The 22062-nt window shown below is 41.2% G+C and overlaps 1 protein-coding gene across 8 annotated transcripts in view; it reads right to left on the reverse strand.

The window, feature by feature from the left end:
• Nucleotides 1-1289: 1289 nt before the first annotated feature.
• The window catches only part of LOC307223514 (uncharacterized protein), a 135837-nt gene continuing 115064 nt past the window's right edge, over nt 1290-22062 (reverse strand). For 6 of the 8 annotated variants that reach the window (XM_079989527.1, XM_079989531.1, XM_079989529.1 and 3 more), the window contains 3 exons: nt 16265-16360; nt 15593-15650; nt 1290-1403 (listed from right to left, as the gene is read on the reverse strand). In XM_079989527.1, the coding sequence (XP_079845653.1) occupies nt 1343-1403; nt 15593-15650; nt 16265-16360 (215 nt within the window). In that variant the 3' untranslated portion in view covers nt 1290-1342. Of the gene's footprint in view, nt 1404-14755; nt 14789-15592; nt 15651-16264; nt 16361-22062 lie in introns of those variants that run through there. The other 2 variants (XM_079989528.1, XR_013842111.1) reach the window with 2 other exon arrangements.

Raw genomic sequence — 22062 nt, forward strand, 5'->3', positions numbered from 1 at the left:
CAGAAGCATGTCCTGATAAGGGAAAAACCTACATATTATGCTTAATGTGTTGCATGTAGCATCTCTCTCACACTTTAGTTTTATCAATTGCAGGTGCCAAAATGGGTGGAAGGCAGGATGATCCTTACCAGGAATGCAACATGGTGAGGTGAGACTTATGTCTTTTGCTGTTTGCACTGTGCACTCATCCCTCTTGCTGTTCTGGCTTCTGGCTTCTGAGATTCAGAATATTTTTTTTCTTGTTTTCCTCCTCCAAAAACTAGGTGCGTCTTGTGGTCTGGTGCATCTTATAGAGTGAGAAATACGGTATGTCTTCCCTCCCCAGTCTTTACCAGGACTGCAGCATGGCAAGGAGAGGCTTATCTCTTCCCTCCCCAGTGTGACTGGAACTAAAATTGTCATCCCCAAGGCTAGAGTGCTTAGAACAAAACTTCCCATTGCCACATTTCTAATCATGTGGAATGGATTTTAGATTTGGTTGTGCTGGGGAGAAAAGAGTTAAGCATACCTTCACAGCATGCTGCATTCCCAGGAAGGTTCCTGCCCCCACACCTGTAATTAGTAAAAAAGTAAAAAAAAGGGAGAAGCAGCTTCATGCTACACATTCAGCATATCATCAGGCGCACCCCTTAGTCTTATGTACAATCAAGTAGGTACACTCTGCATTTTGCTTAATTGGTTAAGCACAATCCATCAATGGCAGTGTAAAGAAACTTTTACTTGGTTAGTCTGAGCTCCAGGCTGTATTCTAAGAGTTTTATGAGGTCACATAACTTTACTTGAATTTGCCTCATGGCAGAAAGTTGAAAGATCAGAAACATGGTTTAGATTTTGGAAGCTCAGTTTGGAAGTGGAATAACGTAGTGGCTAGAGGAAGAAGAGATTACGATCCTTTGTAGACCATATTGTATAGCAGAACATCCACATATACCGTATTTCAGTCAATGTCTGAATATTCATATTAGAATTATTTTTCTGTAGGATAATTTTACTAGCCTTTGCTGATTCCTGATTCATATATTTTTTGGAAGACACTGCAAATAGGTTTTTTTAAAAAATAAAAAAAATACCATTCATTTGATATGCTGAAAACCTTGTATGCTATCTTTTGATCTATTTGTACAGAAAACTTCTAAGCCACTTAAAAATATATTAATTCAAAGTAGGACTAAAACCAGACAGTAACAAATTCACAATTATTTTCATCTCTCCCTTTGACCCTAGAGAGCTGCTGCCAGTTGAGATTAGATGGCCCTAAGCCAAATGGACAAATAGACTGACCTGGTATAAAGTAGTTTTCTGTGTTCCTAACTTCAGAATTGATGTATGGCCACTTTTCAGTTTATGTTCCTTTTGCTTCTAGCTTTTTGATGCACACAGTTGCATTTGGGCATTGAGTCACACTGTAAAAGAGAGAGAGAGAGAGAGAGAGAGAGAGAGAGAGAGAGAGAGAGAGATCTTTGTGATTGAGTGATACTCATCAACAGTCCTTTCTATCTGGGATTAAAAATTGCCAAGTGTGCTTAAAATTACACTCTCAAGCTGCAAGCCTACACATACTTACATGGAAGTAAATCCCATTGATATCAATGCTTAAGTCCACCTAAGCCTGCTTAGGTTTGGATTGCAAAGGAGCAGATCTATTGCTCTGCAAAATATGTCAGTGATCCCCATCCCGTAACAGAAGCTGTGAATGAAGTCACTAAAATCCTATTCCCTGTGCTTCAATTATTTTTCTCTATGCTTATCTACACACATTTTTGTGCAGTAGGCAAATTAGGTGGGGTATGGAAAGTGTCTGATCTTTGCAAAGGATGAATTAGGGCCTTGTTCTAATAGTCAAGTGACAGACAAGCACCACTGAGATTCATACAACAAAAGGAAATATGCATCAAAGGGACAAGTGAGATCAAATGCCCTGCCTTTATCTCTCAGTATATAAATACTGAGGGGTTTTTTCCCCCTTGTTGCTGTTGTGCTATTTATGGAACAGGGCCTCAAAAGGCATAACATATCTCTTTCCATGTGTGATTTCCATTGAATAATATTGACAGCAGGCAGCGTGAAAATTAAGAATGGCCTATATGCCAATGCCATGTTTATTTTGCCTCTTTTTGTCCATCTCCACTGACCAGCAGGTGGAAGTATAGAACAAGTATATCTGTAACCATTTACAAATTTCTGACACTTTAAATAATTTTACTGGAGTTTAATAAAATTCCCGGCATAACAGTTTGATTGATGATGTGGATAAAGGAAGTGAAAGTTTTTGTATATCTTTTTCACCAATATATGCATTTTTGTGCACATTATTTGACTGGAGAACTGCATTCCAAAACTCAGAGATGTGTGAATTTTGAAGGATGTCTGTATTTCAGTCCACTTGTTATTTTGGAAAGTGAAAATTAGGTGGGTTAGCCTTTATATGTGAACAAATTGCTCTCCCACCCCTAATACTGGCACATACTGATTTGTTTAAACCTGCAATCTTTTGGTATTCAGAACATTGCAAAAGGACTCCTATTGAGTCCCCCTGCTCAGGGCGTAGCCAGGAGTTTTGTTGGGGTTGGGCAGAACTGACATGATTGGTCAGTTATTTAAGTATTTTGATTGTTTTAAATGACTGGGAGGGAAGCTGCCCCCCTGCCCCTCTTGGCTATGTCCATGGAGGCAAACTGAGACAACTGCCTTCTGTGGCAGGATCCACAGGGGCAGCAGATCTGCCTCCTCCTCAGCACGCCCTATGGTGCCTCCACAGCAGCCTCTCAGTGAATAAGAGGCACTGCTGATCATCTCCCACTTCTAAGGAGAAAATGGTGGAGGCTGCCTTCTGGGGTCTCATACCTGGCATGATTCAGAGCCTTTTCCTCAAATGGCGGTAAGCCATGGGGATGTTGGATGTGGCGTTAACATAGGTGCACACATCCCCTACCCAGTTTGAGCCCCTACATGAATTTTTTCAATACCTGAAGAGGGCCAGGTCACTGTGAGGATACAACTGTGGAAGGAGGGAAGAAGGATATAGACCTAATTTAAGCATCTTGGAAGAAGGTTGGAATATACATGAACTAAATGTAATTAATATTGTTATAGATTTAGAGTAAACACTAGAAATTAATAAATGCTAGTATTTTGGTTATTTGTTTCTGGGAAGAAGGAGAGGGAGAAAAAGGGCTGAGATCCATCTTTGGAGGAAGCAAGCTGCAGGCTGCTCCCTCTTGAAGTGACCATGCCACAAAAACTGGACTTCCTCCATGCAGAATGAAGGTGTAAATAGGTGAATAAACAATCTTTCTTAAAGCACAACAGTCTCTGCCTTATCTTCCATCCCTGTGTGGGTACCTGGGAGCCCAGGGGCTCTTGCCACTGTCCAGCAGAGAGAGGGGCAGGCACCCAACTTTTGTACCAATATCTTCAAATACAATAGTTGGGTTGAGGGACAAGGAACCTGAGGGACAGACTCAGAACAGAGATGCCTTTTCTAAGATAGCTAATGCCACATGCGGTTTACTTGTACTAAAAATAATAACCAAGCTGTCTTTTAAAAAAGTAAAATCTGCTGCCTGCTTAATTGGGGGCACCTTTTTAATCAATCAAGTGTAATCTGATTAATTGACTAAATGTTGCAGCCCTAAAGCAAATGCCTCACTAGTGATTGACCCATTCACCTTTCTGCCTTCAGGGAAATGACACACAAAGTATATTTGTGGAGCTCTGCTAACCATCTTTCTTTTTGGTACTCTGTCAGCACATTGACATGCTTAGATAAATAACAGGCCCTACTTCTGGCCAGCGGGGTGTGTGTGTGTGTGTGTGTGTGTGTGTGTGAAAAATGGTTCAGGGTTCACTTTAAAACATCTGGTCATAGGGCTTCTTTCTTCCCCCACCTCTTTTTTTGGCCATGATCTCCTACATACATTTATTCTAAGGCACAAGTACTAGCAGGAAGCAAGAAATAAAAATAAAAATAGTGTAAACCTAATTCTGGAAGAAGGTTCAGATGATCTGTCAAGATCTCGTGTCAAACGTACTGGTTCAGATTTCTAAACTATAAAAATAGGGGCTCTCACAAAACTGTGTTACATTCCTGAAGTATAGTTTATGCTATTCCTGACCACCAGTTAGGAATGACTTTGGCCCAGGGGGATGAAAAAGCATCACCTATGGGTTTTTCTCCTCATACTTGTCCCCCCCCCCCAAGCTTTTGGTTGGTGTATTGTAAAAAGAAACCAGAAAGGCAAGAGTGAACATGTTGAAAGTTGATTACTGCAGCACCATAGGACAATGAGCCACAAGCCCCCTTCAGGTATCCCGTCTTTCTTACCTGTAGCACTTTGCTTGAACCTTTGCTTGAACCTCCTCACAGTTCAGAAAATTACTTTGACTGGAATATCCAATGTTTATGGGGAAAATGAGTGCTTAACACTAGCTTTCATTGGCTTGCTTTCAATTAGACAGCATTAGGCATTTTATAAAGATGGGGAACTTGTGGCTCCTCCTGATCTCCATCAGCTGGCTCAGAACCTTGTGCTTGATCCAGCTCCATAGCTGATACCTCTGCAGGGTCCAGCTATGTGTCTAGATTGCTACTGGATTCAAGGGTCACAGAATCATAGAACTGTAGATTTGGAAGGGGCTACGAAATTCATCTAGTCCAGCACCCTGCAATACAGGAATTTTTTGCCCAACAGTGAACTCAAATCCACGCTCATGCTCTACCGACTGAGCTATCCACAGATGAATGACATAGACATAGTCTAAACAGGCAGGATTTGAGATGGCCAAAATACCATCTCTATAGCTACTAAGCTGGCTTCTGTCACAACTCTTAAATTTGTTTGCAGATCAGACAGACCTTGAAACACCTTTCCAAAAGCCACCATCATAATATTCTTTAAATACACACTAGCCCATTCCGTTATGTTTTCAATTCTTAGCTTTGTTCAGAAACTTAGAGAAGTGTTCCTTAAAGTAGACAAATGCTTTTTGTGAACATAGGCAATTATGGTACATAACCCATTCAATAATTTGAAGAAATATTTATTTGACCATAAACATAAGTTAATATTCTGATTGTTCTCATTAACACATTAATTTGTTCATTAATTCAAAGGGGCTATATAACTAGAATACTCTGTCAATCTGGAATTGCTGCTCTATTAATTTGTGATATTAACAGAGGGGCAATTCTAGAGTGCCAGAATTCTATGCTTTGTACACCAAAAACGTACATCTTCAACATTGATATTCAGCTAGCTCTGTGGCCTCTTTTATTAGACATGACAGCAAACATCACATTAGCTATAAATCAACATCAGCTTGTTCATATGGTTTTCTCACTTGCAAAATATAAAGACACTTAGAAGTGAGGTCTATGACTGGTTATGCCAATGAATTTCAGATCTGAATTATATTTATTTTCTTTAGAACGGCCACATGCAGTATGTTAGTCCTGTAGTTGATGTTATTTTTCAAATGAATGGTGTTTAACCTTGAAACATGACAAGCATTGACAGGGGAATTGTACTCTGACAGAATAAAAATAAGATTGAAGCAATGATATGTTTCTACTTCCACGAAGACAGACTGTTTTAGTTTAACAATGAGTATATTATCTTTTAAGCCTCTCAGTCACACCAAAGATGAATCCAGCTTAAAGGTTTCCATGTAGTGATTCTGTCAAACTTTGGAATGTGAATTGTCCAAATCACAATGCTTCAAGATATTATGAACCAACCAACATGTCCTCAATAAGTTCTTCTCTGGCTCAGAATGTAAAATGAGTTTCTGAATATAAACAGTTAATGTTCAATCCATCAGGTGCCCTAACCCAACTGCCTTGATTCATGTGTAAAATGAACATTAAACTCTTTCATCTCACTGAACTTGTTGATTGCTATGACTGTGGGACAAGATTAACCAACCAGCCAACTGGATGAAAAAATAGGACCTGTAACCAGTCCTCTTTATGGTTCCAGCCAGGGAGCCATGCCCCGTTTGAAGGTTCTCACCTCCATTCCTCCATCTTCCCAGTTATTCTGTTTTCTTTCATTTCTCTCATCGGTCAGCATTCTGTGCCCCCTGAGCATGCTCAGACTCCACTGGATAGTTTTGGGTTTTTAAATTTCTTTCCACAAACCTCCGAGATCATTGGAGCCTGCTGATACCCACATTTTGTGAATGGATGGTGCTGTTCTGAGAATTTAAGGGTTGGAACTCAGAGCATGATTTCACTTCTGGAAGAAATGATACCCTCTCTTGTTTCTTAGTGTATTTGTTTTTGAGGGGGTTGGATTTCCAAGTGGCTGTCTGCCAATGATGGCATTTGGAACAATTTTCAAAGGGCAATATATATATTTATTATATTGCCTCCTGAGCATCAGCCACAGAGCACTGACCTCGTGACTGTATTGGAGAGCATATGGCAATATTACAAGGCAGGAAAGAACTCTCAGAAGCAGATGAGTTCTTCCCAAACATTTACCAAGAAAGCACATAATATCCAAGCCGTTTCTGAATTGACATGAGGGCAGTTCATCCATCATTAATTCCATATGGAACACAGTTAATGACATTTACAAGCTAAGTAAATTTATGGCTGCATCTCTAAGGTGCCTTTACATTTTCAGACAGCAAGATGTAGCAATTGGAAGCATTGCTGAAATTCCTCCATGCCTGCTGTTGCCTCCTAGGACAAGTTACTGCCTGCTCACTAGGAATATCCCTTTAGGATATTATGGGTATTTGTTACAAGGCACTTTTATAACATCTCTACCTGACACTTGTAACATATATTTTTGTCTGCTACTGGGAGCTTCGTAGATAAAATGTTTCCTCCCCTAAGACTCAAATGAACATGATCATTTATTATTATGTCTTCTATACCCAGTCATAATATTGACTTGGTTTGCTTCTATGTGAGGCAATTCCAGTGTGAGTTCAGAATTTTCTGTTAGCATGTGAAGTGAAATTAAAGTTCAGCCTTTGAAGTCCATTATGAATGGCTACTTCAGATCTTACATTTTCCATCTAGAAAATCATGTGAAGCCTGTATTTTAATTCATTTAATTTCTAGTTCACCCTTTATCGATTATTGATCCCAGGGTGCATTACATTATAAAAACATGGGACAAACTAATCAAACTCAAATAACACGAACCAGAAATAAATACCACAATTAAAAACTCTACACATAACTGAAAAACTGACTTAATGCAGTTTCATTAGCAACTGGACTTCATTCATCAAATGCCTGCAAAAGGCTGAGTGACAAAGTATGTTGTTAGTTGGTGCTAAAAAGTAAACAGGATTAGTGTGACAATCCAATAACATCCTTTTAAACAGTATATGTCCCCTCACCTCCTGGCAAATAGAAGGGGAAGAAATGGAGGTAGTGAGAGATTTTACTTTGTTGGGCTTCATGATCACTGGCAGATGGTGACAGCAGTCACGAAATTAAAAGACGCCTGCTTCTTGGGAGAAAAGCAATGACAAACCTAGACAGCATCTTAAAAAGCAGAGACATCACCTTGCCGACAAAGGTCCATATAGTTAAAGCTATGGTTTTCCCCATAGTGTTGTATGGAAGTGAGAGCTGGACCATAAAGAAGGCTGGTTGCCGAAGAATTGATCCATTCTGAAGGAAATCAGCCCTGAGTGCTCACTGGAAGGACAGAATCTGAAGCTGAGGCTCCAATACTTTGGCCACCTCATGAGAAGAGAAGACTCCCTGGAAAATACCCTGATGCTGGGAAAGATGGAGGGCACAAGGAGAAGGGGATGACAGAGGACAAGGTGGTTGGACAGTGTTCTCGAAGCTACAAACATGAGTTTGACGAAACTGCCGGAGGCGGTGGAAGACTAGAGTGCCTGGCGTGCTCTGGTCCATGGGGTCACAAAGAGTCGGACACGACTAAACGACTAAACAACAACAACAATCCAGCCTCCACAACCTGGTGCCCTCCATTTGTTTTAAATTACAGTTCCCACAAGCTCTAGCCAGCTCAGGTTAGGGAAGAATAGGTCAATACAGTGGTACCTTGGTTCTGAAACTTAATCCTTTCCGGAAGTCTGTTCCAAAACCAAAGCATTCCAAAACCAAGGCACACTTTCTCATAGAAAGTAATGCAAAATGGATTAATTCATTCCATAGTTTTCCAGTAAAGATGATAAGACTTCTCATTAAAAGGAAGGAAGAAATATTTTGTATAACCCTTGGAACAGAAAATGAAAGCAACGTCAGTCAGATTCATTATCAGGGAACCAAAAGCAAATAAAAAGAGGAGACAGAACAGAATGTCAGATAAGTTGTGATGCTTCATTCCAGGCAAATTCTACTACCATTTGACAGAGACTTGAAGATTGCAGCTATCTTTCTTCTGCCATTCCCTTTCACCAATAACTCCATTTACAACCATCTAACAGGCTTGCCATGCCAGTAAAATGATTTGTTGCCTTGTTCAGTAAAATATTTCCCTAAATAGGAAAGAAAAAGTTTTACAAATTGTTCTCTGTGGTGGAACAGAAAATACTGTTATGCTCACCCCACTTCTATGAGAGGTGAGAAATTCCAGGGACACAGCGCTTGGGAAAGAGGTCAATGAAGGCTTCTTTTCCAACATAGGCATTTATTTGCAAATGTACCGATTGATTTTGCTGCAACAAACTAACACAGTTAGTTAGCTGCCTGTCTGGAAATTATGCAATCACTTGTCTCCAGTTGGTGAATCTCAGGGATCTAATGAAAAAAAAGTTGACCCCACAAGTTTGAAGTTTGCTCATCCTTGAGCTAGATAGCATCAGGTTAGAAAAGCCTTCAAAGAAGAGCTGAGCTGAATATCTTGACATTAAGCATCTTTTCCTGACACGACTAGCAAACCCATAAAACAAGAGAGAACGAGAAAATGTATTAATGCTAAGAAAAAAATCCTTCCGGGAAAGTACATTTGGCAAAACGATTTCCTTAGTGCTTGCTTAATGACATGATAGTACATTGTTTTACAGAGATCTGGGTGGAAGAATAAAAGAGTTATAGCAGCAGAAAAAGAGAGCAGATCAATGAATAGAATGAATTCACAAGACTTTGCATTTTTGGACATTTAAAGCTGACTTAGCTATGCTAGTCTTGTTGTGACTTCCAGATATACTGCACTGCACATTGCCATTGGAAATTATAATATTTTCATTCTGAGATTTTGTTTCAATATTGTCAGCTGTTAATACGCAGTTTCATAATAAAATCTAACCCCATTTAAAGCTAAATCACACTGCCTCCAGAATTTCCAGTGAAATGAGATGCTTTAGTACTCTGATATTTCCAACGATGGGTTTAATGAAACATCCAAACACTACATAGGAAAACCCAAGTTTGACAGGCTTAAAGGTTTTCCCCATGTAGTATTTTAATCATTTGGTTTAACCTCTCATAATCCTGGAATTTAAGGTAGCCTGGTTAAATTGATGGGAGCAGATTTAGGAAGAAGAAGAAAAGGGGGGAAAGCACACAATCATAAATCACATTAATTTATGGATCTTGCTGCCAGAAGATATAATGCTGGTCTTGGTTGGCTTTAGAAGGGAATCAGACACATTTATGGAAGATAGAGGTTTCTGTGGCTATTTCATGGGATTAGACGAGACCGCAACATTTGGAGGAAACACAGTTGCTGTAGATTCAAACAACCAATGGGGGAAGGAGGACTGTTGTCTATATTTTCTGTTTGTGGACTTTTTAGACCCATCTGGCTGCCCCGTGTTGGAAACAGGATGCTGGGCCAGATGGACCTCTGTTCTGATCCAGTGGGACTCTTTTTATATTCCAGAACTTGCAATTTCTCCTCATTTGGTGTGCATTGGATTACAAGGATCAGTGCCTCTGAGGAAAGGACTCTAAATGTAGCCCTTATTATTGGTAATTGCTATTGCTTACAGCTCTGCCAGGTCTTTTAAGGATCAAAAAGCTTTTTAAAAAAACAAAAACAAAGCTAGGTTAAGTAAAGGGAGCTTGGTTTTGACATGGGCTTAACTAGCAACAAAGAAAGCAGGTGTTACCTGAGGGAAGTTGTGGTGCCCAGCAATTTTACAAGGAGATAGCAGTTCATCAGAAGAGGGTGCGGCTGCTTCCTTCAGCACCAATTGTTTCAATCAAATGAGTTAATCTAAACATTTAACCAACATATTCACCTGGAGGCTGGGGATTTATCTGTCTCTGGTTACAATGAAACCATCAATTTTCCTGCTGTTCTGCCCTTTTCTAGAGGACATAGTTTTGTGGGTCTTCCCCCCCTTAACACACAATTAAAAAAAAGAATATAGTAAATAGCAAATAATGAAAGATGTTACTAAAAATTAGAGAACTGAATTTAAAAATTGAAGAAATGAGAAACTGGGAGAACCGAAATGGATAGATCTGTCCATGGGGTCACGAAGAGTCGGACATGACTAAACGACTAAACAACAACAAATCCACCCCATCTATTTAAAATGCAAACTTTTCAATGTATTCGCCAGCAAAATCTGCATTTCAACTTTAAAGTGTGTGGGGGTTTTTTTTGTGGGGGGGGGGGACTTTTTGTGCACCAACAGTATATTGCAAATTCTGGGAAAGGGCATTCTGGCAGGGAGTTATGTTCCAGTCTGCAAAACAGAAACTTTGGATTGGGTATACTAGACTCCTGCACAAAAGGGAACCAAATAAATTTCTTACCCTTCTCTACTCAGCACTCAAACAGGTTGAGAAGCAGAGCTCTGTGAGTTAATTTGATAATAATGTGGCTCGTGAGGTAAACAGCACTGAGTCTACTGTGACAGAACACTCATATTTGGTGCTACTGGAGTGTGACAGAACATTAGGAATGCAGTACTCAGTAAACTCAGAGCTAAAGGCAAAATAGGTTGTGTGAGAATCTAACCTTTGAAACAATGGGGTAGATTGATAGTGATTATATACTTCTGGCTATGTCACAAATAACAGCAAAATTCTCAGAGGACCAATGTAACACTGTGTATCTCTGAAAACTCTTCTGTGTATGAAGCAGATAAAAGAAAATACTTCTCCACACAGTGCTTAGTTAAACTATGGAACTTGCTCTGACAGGACACAGTGACCGTCACCAACCTAGAGGGCTTTAAAAGAACAGTGCTACAGTCATACCTTGGGTTGCGAACGCTGCGGATAGCATGTTTTCGGGTTGCGGGCCGCACCGAACCCGGAAGTACCGGAATGCAAAAATGATGTCACGCGCATGCACAGAAGTGCCGAATCATGTCACGCACGTGCGCAGACAGGGCGCTGCGGGTTGCAAACGCTGCGGGTTGCGAACATGCCTCCTGTATGGATCACGTTCGCAACCTGAGGTATGACTGTATTTTTCTAGAAAAAGAGGTGCCGGAACTCACCATGAATGCCTCTCTCATTCTCTTAGAATGGCAATGGCGTCCACCTGAGAGGTGCCAGAACTGAATTCTGGCAAGTTCCAGCTGGAACCCCCCCCCCTCCCGTAAAAGACAATTAGACAAATTCAAGGAGGAGAGAGCTATCAAAGATAATAGCCTCTGAATAACAGTTGCTAGATACCACAGGAGGGGCAAGTGCTCTTGTGCTTGAATCCTGTTTTTGAGGTTTCCCACAAGTATCTGGTTGGACACTGTGAGAACAGTGGGCCATTGGCCTGATCCAGCAGGCTCTTCTTGTGTAAATGTTGAATATTGTAATGTAATGAGTAATATCTAAAGATCTATTAATGTCTTCTGAAAGACTGCATAGCATTCTGTTGCCATATAAATGGCATTGTGAACGTGCATGTGCTTATTGTGCTTCAGATCCAGGAAGAGGTGTTCCTACTGTGCCCAAATGATTCTTACGGCATGTGGGAACATGCAGAGTCCTTTGTTTTCTCCATGGTGATGCCATTGCTAAGGAAACAAATGTAGTAATTGCACTCCCTCTAGTTAGAAATTGGGATAGATTGCACATGCATTCATACACATGCCATATGATTTATCTACCCTTGGCTATTGTACACATGATGGGCACCTTTAAGTGCAAATGACTCAAATTAAGAAGTCAGTTGATTAACAAAGAGATAAACAATGAGGCAGCATTCCCTCTTTCTCTTCTAGAAAACCTCCAAGCTTTTCAGAACCAGTGGCGTAGCGTGGGTTGTCAGCATCCGGGGCAAGGCAAGTAATTTGCGCCCCCTAACCCATGGATTTGCGCCCTCTAACCCGTGGATTTGCGCCCCCTAACCCTAACCCCCAGATGTTGCGCCCAGTGCAGCCGGCCCCCCCTGCACCCCCCACGTTACGCCACTGTTCAGAACTCACAACTTGACTACTTTCCCCAGGCAGAATGTAATCAGGGCAAGTCCTTGACTAGAGTTGAATGCTTCTCCTATGACATTGGGCTCCTGCCACAGGTTTACCAGGTGTGTGCAGCAAGATACCATTTAAAAATTTCTGCATTGTATGTAGCATTGCTCCAAAGAATATTGTGAGCAATTTAAAATGATGACTCACAGACCAAGGGAAGGTGTTAGCACCATTGGCCTCTGCTACACCATTTGGCTCCTGCAGCTGCCCAAGGATGCCAAGGGCTAACCCATGACCAGAATGTCTTATATTGCCAGGCTTAGATGTGATATGAATGATCTGTCTGTGCTATTGTATCTATTCACATAAGCAGATTGTGACTAGTTACTGCAGCCATCAAGTACTTAGCATGGCTGTGTAAATGGTTCAGCACCTAGAGAACTTGCTTATGAGGCATCTAACAAATAATATCAGCAAAATTTCCTTCCTGATTCACCAAGATTTGAACTAGGCCTCTAGGTCTCATCTGTTAATATATATGCCCAGGTAATACACAGGTCATTTGGTAAACTTCAGCTTCTTGCCTTCTTTGAGGGATTTGTTCTATTAATACCATGCTGTTTTCTTTGAGTCAATTGACACAGTTAGTTAACCAGAATGACAGCTTTTCAGCACTCTACCATCTGTGATTTGTTTACATGTTTAAGGGGCGAAGGGCACAGAAAGAAAGAAAGAAAGAAAGAAAGAAAGAAAGAAAGAAAGAAAGAAAGAAAGAAAGAAAGCCTCCAGCTAATTAGGGCCTATCTACAGTGGTACCTGGGACGCAGGTGGCGCTGTGGGTAAAAGCCTCAGCGCCTAGGGCTTGCCGATCGAAAGGTCGGCGGTTCGAATCCCTGCGGCGGGGTGCGCTCCCGTCGTTCGGTCCCAGCGCCTGCCAACCTAGCAGTTCGAAAGCACCCCTGGGTGCAAGTAGATAAATAGGGACCGCTTACCGGCGGGAAGGTAAACGGCGTTTCCGTGTGCGGCTCTGGCTCGCCAGAGCAGCGATGTCACGCTGGCCACGTGACCCGGAAGTGTCTCCGGACAGCGCTGGCCCCTGGCCTCTTAAGTGAGATGGGCGCACAACCCCAGAGTCTGTCAAGACTGGCCCGTACGGGCAGGGGTACCTTTACCTTTACCTTACAGTGGTACCTCAGGTTAAGTACCGTACTTAATTCGTTCTGGAGGTCCGTACTTAACCTGAAACTGTTCTTAACCTGAAGCACCACTTTAGCTAATGGGGCCTCCTGCTGCCGCTGCACCGCCGGAGCACGATTTCTGTTCTCATCTTGAAGCAAAGTTCTTAACCTGAAGCACTATTTCTGGGTTAGCGGAGTCTGTAACCTGAAGCATATGTAACTTGAAGCGTATGTAACCTGAGGTACCACTGTACTCCCTTATGCTTTTCAACCCCATTCAACCCCATCCATTACACATGAAAAGTTTTTTGATAGGTTTTCTGATTAAAAAAAATAACATATGCAGAGATGCAGAATGAATATTACTATAGGAGTAGTTCAGTTCTGCTGGTCCGGAACCAAGGTAGACAAGAATGCAAACAGAATTGCCCATGTTCTACACACACCCCAATCATATATTGACAAATAGCACAATTAAAGTGGATTAGGCACTCTTATGCTGCTCTCCCTTGTGCTTGAAAGTTTGGAATAACAATGACTTGATGTGATCTCATAGAACCTTTGCGCAAACAAATGAGAATGAATGCTCAATAAACAGCAGGCTATAACCTCCACACAAACTCTGTATAAGCTCCATACAAACTATGTGAAAACCAGTAAGGATGAATGCTCAGTAAACAGGTTGCCATAGTTTTTAAAAAAACTATGGCCCCGTAAAAAAGCACTCCACTATCATTTCAAAGCTTGCATCCCTATGTACAGTTCAGATGTTCTTGGTGTTGCTATTGCAGCCAGCTCAGCAAAGGATAAGAAAATCTCACACTGTAGCAAGCATTTTCAGTCTAATAATAAATAGCTATTTCCTGGGCATCAGGTTGACTGTGTTGTCCTGATGAATGCTGAGCTAAAGGAAATGGTTGATGCATTTCAGTCATGATAAATAAAGGGGCAGATATACCAATTGCCAAAGGCTTTCATAAGGTTTCCTATGAACATCACTATCAATTGCCATATTGACTAGTTTCAAAATCTTTTCCTATGGATCTGGAGTCATCAAATGTGACCTCCCAAGCTTCTCTTCTGGCCCAGTCCACACCCAAACCATAGACCACATCCTTCACTGGCCTGCTGCACTGTGCCCCTTTTAGTAATTGCACCTGGCTGGAATGTGTCCTTGAATGGGAATAATATCTCTTGCTTGTCTGGATTGAGGATGGAGAGTGGTATGTGTCTCAACACACCCACTTTTGTCACATCCACCACTGGTATCAGGTCCTCAGAAGGTTGCCCATGAAGGAATGCTGAAATAGACCCCCACCTCTGCATTATGCTATTGCAGCAAGAAGGGGAGCATAGAACTTCTGAAAGAATGTAGGATTTCCACTGTCGTGCTCCTCCCTTGCCATACTTCCAGTTCTGCCCATATCCCATCCTTGCCATATTCTGCCAACACAAGGCTCCATCTAGCCCAGCCTATTGCCAGTGCAATAGTTACGCTATGCTGGCTTAAATTCATTATGCTGAAATATCTCTGTCCCGCAGATGCAGTCGGAGAAAGCAGCCATCCTATCCTGCCAAATGGACATAACTCTTGGAGACAGTAGTGCCTGGTACCCACTGGGGCTGGTAGGGTGGAAAGCAGGGAGGCCAAAAGCAGACAAAGTCAGGCACAGCCAACTAAGTCTAGTGTGGTCCACAGCCTGTTCCCTGATGAGTTATTTTAAAAAGGCAACACAAAGACTAAGAAGGAGGAACGTTCCTACTAGTTGTAGGTAAGGAGGAGTCAGGTGGGGCTGTATAAAGGCAGACTGAGGTTAGTGGAACTGTGCTTCCTTCACTCCAATGGACCAGCCTCCACTGGCTGCATAGGGCCATATTGCAATTCAGTCCTAATTTTCTGATTTCATTAGCTGTTTACTTTGTACCATTTCTAAATGGCAGGTGCTGTTCATACAGCTTTGTCTTTGAATATGTTCTAGCCATCTATTGCTCTATCCATTTCAATGAGATTTTCTGTGATATCCACTGTCAGGATAAGTGGAGAATGCACAGTTGTTGTTGTTGCTTTTTCAGTTGAACTCCTAGACCACTTTAGGAAATCTTACCTGCCTGGAGGTCTGTAGGGGAGCGTGGAGTCTCGCCTCGTCACCTTCCAATTTTCCTCTGGCAGATGAAGATAAAAAGGTTAACAGTTGTTTTTATAAATGTTGTTATGAAGTTGAACAGCTTTAATTTGTGGTGAGGTGAAATTATTGTTTGGTTCAGGAGTGTTGTCAAACAACCCCTGCTCCCAGGAAGCTGTTGAGAGAATTAGAGATAAAACAAAAGTCCCTTCTATTGCTCTTTTGCAGCTAGGGCTTGGTGAGGGCACAGCATGGGTGTTTTACAGTTAAACCCACTTGCAAGCCAGGTTTCTTAAAATACCGTTACAAAACACTGGTTTCCCAAAACATCATGGAATATAAGTTACTGAAAAGAGTAGGAGACACATGAAGTGCAAGTGTTTCCCGTTTCCCAATGTCTTCATGTCCGAAATACAATTTTTGCCTCCTGTGCTTCTACAGAGTTTTCAAACTGTCAGACAAACCAAAAAAAGGGCGGGCAGTCCTAAGAAGGTGCTGAAGCAAAAGTACAGTATTGTTAGAGGACTGGGAGGTCTGCTTTGGATTATGCCTGTGGGTCTCCAAGTTTGTAGTTTGGTATCTGTAAAATGGGAAGGGAGCGCTCTACTTGTCAAACCAGTCTCTTTGTTAAGGTAACGCCACTAAAATGCCTACCTGGCTTGGTCACATGAAAATTTTGTTGTCTCTTGACACAGCTGGCTTGTGGATCAATCTGGAAGCAGAGAGAGGTCATTGGGCCTTGGAGCAGGACTGTGGAATAGAAGGAGTAAGAAATGAGAAATTACTACTATTATTATTACTAGTAGTACTACTGTTTCCCTCAGAAAAAGACATCACATCAGTAATATGAATCAGTTGAAAGTGTATATGCAACCTACAGAGCTTAAGCATCACTTGTCATATTTACCTGTGTTGTTTTCCTAGAGCTGCTGATAGTTATTATCACCTTCAGAAACAGGAAATTACTACTTCACTGGAGTTTACACAACAAGCATCTAACAAAATACCACTGGTGGCAGTCTTATCATGGTTCATATGTGAAATAAAACAAAAGTTGGCAAAAACAATATGCAGTTTTAAATATTTTTATGTTCAGTTTCGTTTGTCAGGTTTGAGTATGTTTACATTTAAAATAATATAATTAAAAATCATGGGACACATGTTATATTGAATCTTGTATTCATTTGGACTAACAACTGCGGTTATTTGGTTCTGTACTCCCAGTTCACCACTGCAGATTAGAATACCCCAACCAAACATTGATTGAAAGGGGGATGGCGGTGAATTAACTTTTTGCCCTCTCCCTAACCCAGCTGTTAAAGACCATGAAAGGGAAACTACTATGATGCTAAGGGCATACCCCAACAAAGAGTTGGGCTGACTTCAGCCTTACATGGTCTTAAGGTACAGGGACATAATCCTTTATGACTGTGGCGACACTGACTTGAATAAACCTGCATAAAATACAATGCACAACATTATATGTTATGCATGAAATCCTACTGATGCATCTCACTGAAGGTAAGGAGTGGGGGAGATTATCAGGCTAATCATTCCATGCACCATCATCAAAGGGAGACCACTGATCCTTGGGCTGTATTAACTGGTAGCAGCTTTCCAGGGTTTTAGACAGGAAACTTTTTTTCAGCCCTAGGTAGAGAACCTGGGAACTTCTACAAGCTTTCTCCCTTTATGTCACATGATCCACTGATGTGTGCTAAATTTACAAGTCAGAATGCATGTTCAGGATCTCTTCCTAGTTAAGGCATAGTTAATCTGTTCTTAATGATTTTGAGCATGCAGTCTTGTTTAAATATTTTCTGTGTCTGAGCAACAGAAGCATTAAAGACTAGCAATCACATATTGTCATGAACACAGGTAGGACTCAAAAACTGTATTAGTCTTTAAAAGGGCTAAGAGCTAAAAGAGACATTTCATTAATCTTTAAAAACTAAGTGACACAGTAGTTAAATTTTTAAAAGGTATTTTTTAGTGGAAATACACATGGCAAGTAAAAGTGACAATGACTAGTAAATACTGCCCTCTGGTGTGTTCTGTTCCCTTGTCTGCAGCTAGGACTAGTCTTTCCTCATCATATGATTCCTTGTATATCTTAATCGTTACTTAATACGTAATTGTACAGTTTGTTAACTTTTACCTTATCTGTTCAGAAGGTAGCAATCATTCCTTCCTATGCAAGGGATGAGACAAAATGTACATTTTGAAAGTAATGCAAGAGACCTGGGGGCTGCTACCCAGACTGGGCAAAGGGCCTCTCTTTTGATGCAATGTTGTCATGGAGGGTAAAGAATGCAAAAGCTACAAGCTAGTAGTACCTTAACAAAACAAAATGTCACAAAGGGAAGTTTATATCTCATTTTTACTAAGCAAACATTCGAGTTCCCTAGGACTCTTCTCCAGGTGGGAAGGTAAGCAAAATTAGGTATGGATGGATAAGTCTATTTCTTGTCCATATCAATTTCACATGTGCTTATTCAGAAGTCCATCCATCTCACTTCAGCATTAAGCTGCAATTCCTTATTTTTAAAAAATCCACTAATATTTGTATTATTTAATACATATCTTATAACAAAACACATATTTCAATATGTGGTTTCCCCCCTCAATGTATGCATCTTGAAATGCACATTTTTAAAATGCACTTGAGCTGTTTTCTCTCATGCTTAGCAGCTTGTTCCCTTTTGTGCTTTTGTTTTGCTCGAACCATGAAGTTTTTCTGCCCCCCTCCTGCAGGCCTCAACAGTTGTTTCCCTTTTTCCTTCTGCTAGGAACATAGCAGGTTTCATGCCAGGCTAATGTCAAAGGGTCAGTTTGAAACCCCCTTGTCTTTGTTTCTCACTCTTACAGCTGGCTGGCATCCATCTTTGGGGCTCTTTTGGAGGCTGACTGTACAACTCCATGCATCACATAATTATTAATTTCTGGTTTAACTCAGCTGGCTACCTGTGGTTTGGCTCAAGCTTCTCAACCTCTCCAATTCTCTTTCAACAACCTAGCATTCCCACTAGAGATACTTCCATCATCAAGTGCCACCCAGTGGCAGAATGTCAGTTATCATGTGCTTGAGGCTTTGCAAATCTTTACCATGACCTTTGAGAACTGAGAAATATTTTTAAGGACTCACCCTATTTCTCTGATTGAAAATTGTTTTACGGAATTTTAATGTTATGTCTTTATATCGCTGTAACTCACCCTGGGACCTTATGGTAAAGAGTGAGTATGAAATCTAAATCATCAACATAACCCACACCATTTATTACACATTGCAGTCCAAAATCTAAATTTGATACTAAAGGAGTTAGAAGCTGGAAGGAAAATGAAGGAAATCTAACCTGAAACCTTCTCAGGAAAAAGATACAGACCATGAGACCTGGTCTGGGCATATCCTGAATGACTATTTTATTAGATGTGGTCAGATGTGGCAGCTTCTCTACACCACATTCTGTGTTCTATTACACTCTGAGCTGAAAGAAATGCTCAACTATTTAATATCTTAAAAAAAACTAAGGGGGCATTTTAAAAGTGGTTTTAACAAAAGGACACATATGGGAAGCATTCATGTTGTCAAGGAATACAACCTTGTTCCTCCAAGATATTAAAAACATTTGGATATGTCAGAGTTCTGATATTTTAGGGAATGACCAAGGAAAAATCTAAACCAATGCCAGCGTATCCTAGCTTGGTTTTCATGAGGGTTGCACAACAACATGACTGTTCTTTGTTACATGGTAAAATGTCATTCAGGAATGATCCAATGGAACACCATGGAAACAAAACGACCTCTTTTCATTTTTTCCTTTATGATTCCTTCACTTGCTAATAAACATGGTCCCTTTTTCAGCCAACCCCAGCAACTGTGTTCAAAATAGAGGAAAACAGCATAAATAATAATTACCTAATTAAAAGGCAGACTTGAAGTAAATTGCGAAGTGATAAGACTCTTTGGCCAAAGACTGAGGAGAATGGCTTGGCCAAACTGCTGATTAGAGGGGAAAGACATTAACCAGTTGAAAACAGTCAGTTGTCTTTCCTTCTGCCATCTTGTTTACCCTGCTATAGGATAACTGTTTACTTGGCCCTGTTCTGGCAACCACAGAAGCTCTATTTGGACATCCAGATTATTCACGTGTGAATAATCATGTGATGGGTAGGAGGACTCCATTGTCAAGTCCCACTCCTCCCACCACAGCCTTGCATGAGTTCAAGGAGAAAGTCTGAAGAAGGGGTCTCCTCTACTTGCCTAGTACATTACTCAGCAGAGGGCCCTGCAATGCATCAGGACAAGTTTACAGTCATACCTCGGGATAAATATGCTTCAGGATAAGTATTTTTGGGTTGCGCTCCGTGGCGACCCAGAAGTAACAGAGCGCGTTACTTCTGGGTTTCGCTGCTCGTGCATGCGCAGATGGTCAAAATGACGTCACCCGCATGCTTGGAAGCGGCGAAATGCAACCTGCGCATGTGCAGATGTGTAGTCACATCTTACGTTTTGTTCAGGATGCGAACGGGGCTCCGGAATGGATGGCGTTCACATCCCAAGGTACCACTGTACCACATTTTTACATATTTTTTGTTCAATACAACTACAAATAACAGAGGGGTGAAAGTATTGAGAAAACAGCAAAATTAATACACCCCCCCCAACCGGGAGCAGACATTTTAGGAAAAAATGAATCCAAATAGCAAAGGACTTTATAAAAAGTTGGTAACAAAGACAGAGTTACATTATCAGATTATATACTCTTTTAATATCGTACTGTCCCCTAGCTAAAGTGACTACAAAACTATTACTATAAAAGCAGGAAGCCACTGTCATCAGGTCCGTAAGTGGGTGAATGGTGAAAGCAGCGAAAGCGAAGTGATATATATTACCCTCTTAAATGTGCGGACTTGGTAAGACCAGAGTCTAAAATTACCCAAGAACACCAATGGTCATTGTCACAGATGATGTGCCTGATAAGTTACCTATCCTGTTAAGTATATAACCCTTTAGGCTAAACTGTGGCCCTCCAGATGTTGCTGGATTACAATTATCATTCATCATCCCTGACCAACGGCCATGCTGGCTGGGGTTGATGGGAATTGTACTCCAACATCTGGAGGACCATAGTTTAGCTACTCTGGGGCCAAAGTATTACCTGGAAGATCTGCAACTGGATCTTCTGACATTGTTATTTTTACATTAGAGCAACTGCAGAAAGTGCTAAATTTAATTTGAGCTGTGATGCCAAGCCCCCTGTATCGGTGGTTCCCATAGTGTGGTCCACAGACCCCCCTGTGGCCCATGAGCTTCATTTAGGTGGTCCATGGTGGCAACTGCAGAGATACACAGCCACTTACATATAAAGAATGGTAGGGACAATGGCTGCTCCATTGTTCTTATAACTTGGTGGGCCTCCCAAAGGTGAGTGGGGCAGACCAGAAGTGACAGAGGAGGTGGCTCTGCCTTCCTCAGAGGATTAAGGTCATAGCTGGCATCAAGATGGGGGGTATAAACTTTTTTTAAAAAGTAGTTTAGCATCTAGCACAGCACATTACAATTACAAAACAAGAGGGAAGAAAAATCATTAGGCAGTCCACCAAGACCCTCAGCAATTTTCAAGTTGTTTGTGGGAAAACATTTTGGAGATCACTGCTCTGTATCATATCTCTCAACCTAAATATTCCCCTCTGGGAGCGGGAGCGCTACAGAGGCAGCAATCACAACAACATTATCTTTTTATCCTAGATGTTGTTTTATTCTCCTAAGCAAACAGTTCCCAAATACCACTTTAAGTGCTTTTAGCCTATTGTTTTCCTTAACCACTATATGTAAAACTTGGGGGTTGAGAACTCTTTCAAATATGCATGAGGACATGGCTCAGATTACTACGTGTTTTAAAACAGATTTGCATAGTAATTCAATGACAGCCTCTTGTCTTGGTATGAAGACTTCAAAAAAGCACGCAACAAGAAGATTGGAAACAACGTGGAAGGAAAGCTAAATTGCAGATTAAGGTTGGTTTGAGTATGTGAATGCTAGTATATTTGAGTGGCATATTTAGCCAGCATGGCAAGTTGTAGCTGTATTTGCACAGTGGATTGAAGTTTGGTCATTAATAAAAGAGCTGAACCAGAGGAAAGACAAATGAAGTAACAGCATGATAAAGACAGGGCACTCTTCTCCAATTGTTCTGCTGGTCTCCAGCCACAGTCGCTCATCTGGGCACTCCTGTTTGCCATGGTCTACCGATCAGACTGAAAGTGCCTGACATCAATTAGCCTCTTTAGAACACAGACTTCACCCACCATGTGGGGAAAGCCACTGTTCTTTGACCCCGTGACTAAGCTGCAGCAGATGCATGTGTAAGAGGTAGGAGGGTGATTCAATTCACTCTGCTCCAGGACAACATGGTGAGCAGCCTGCCTGGCTGGTCATGTAGCTTGCTTCC

This window comes from Podarcis cretensis (genome assembly GCF_951804945.1).
Source record: "Podarcis cretensis genome assembly, chromosome: 9".
NCBI lineage: Eukaryota > Metazoa > Chordata > Lepidosauria > Squamata > Lacertidae > Podarcis > Podarcis cretensis.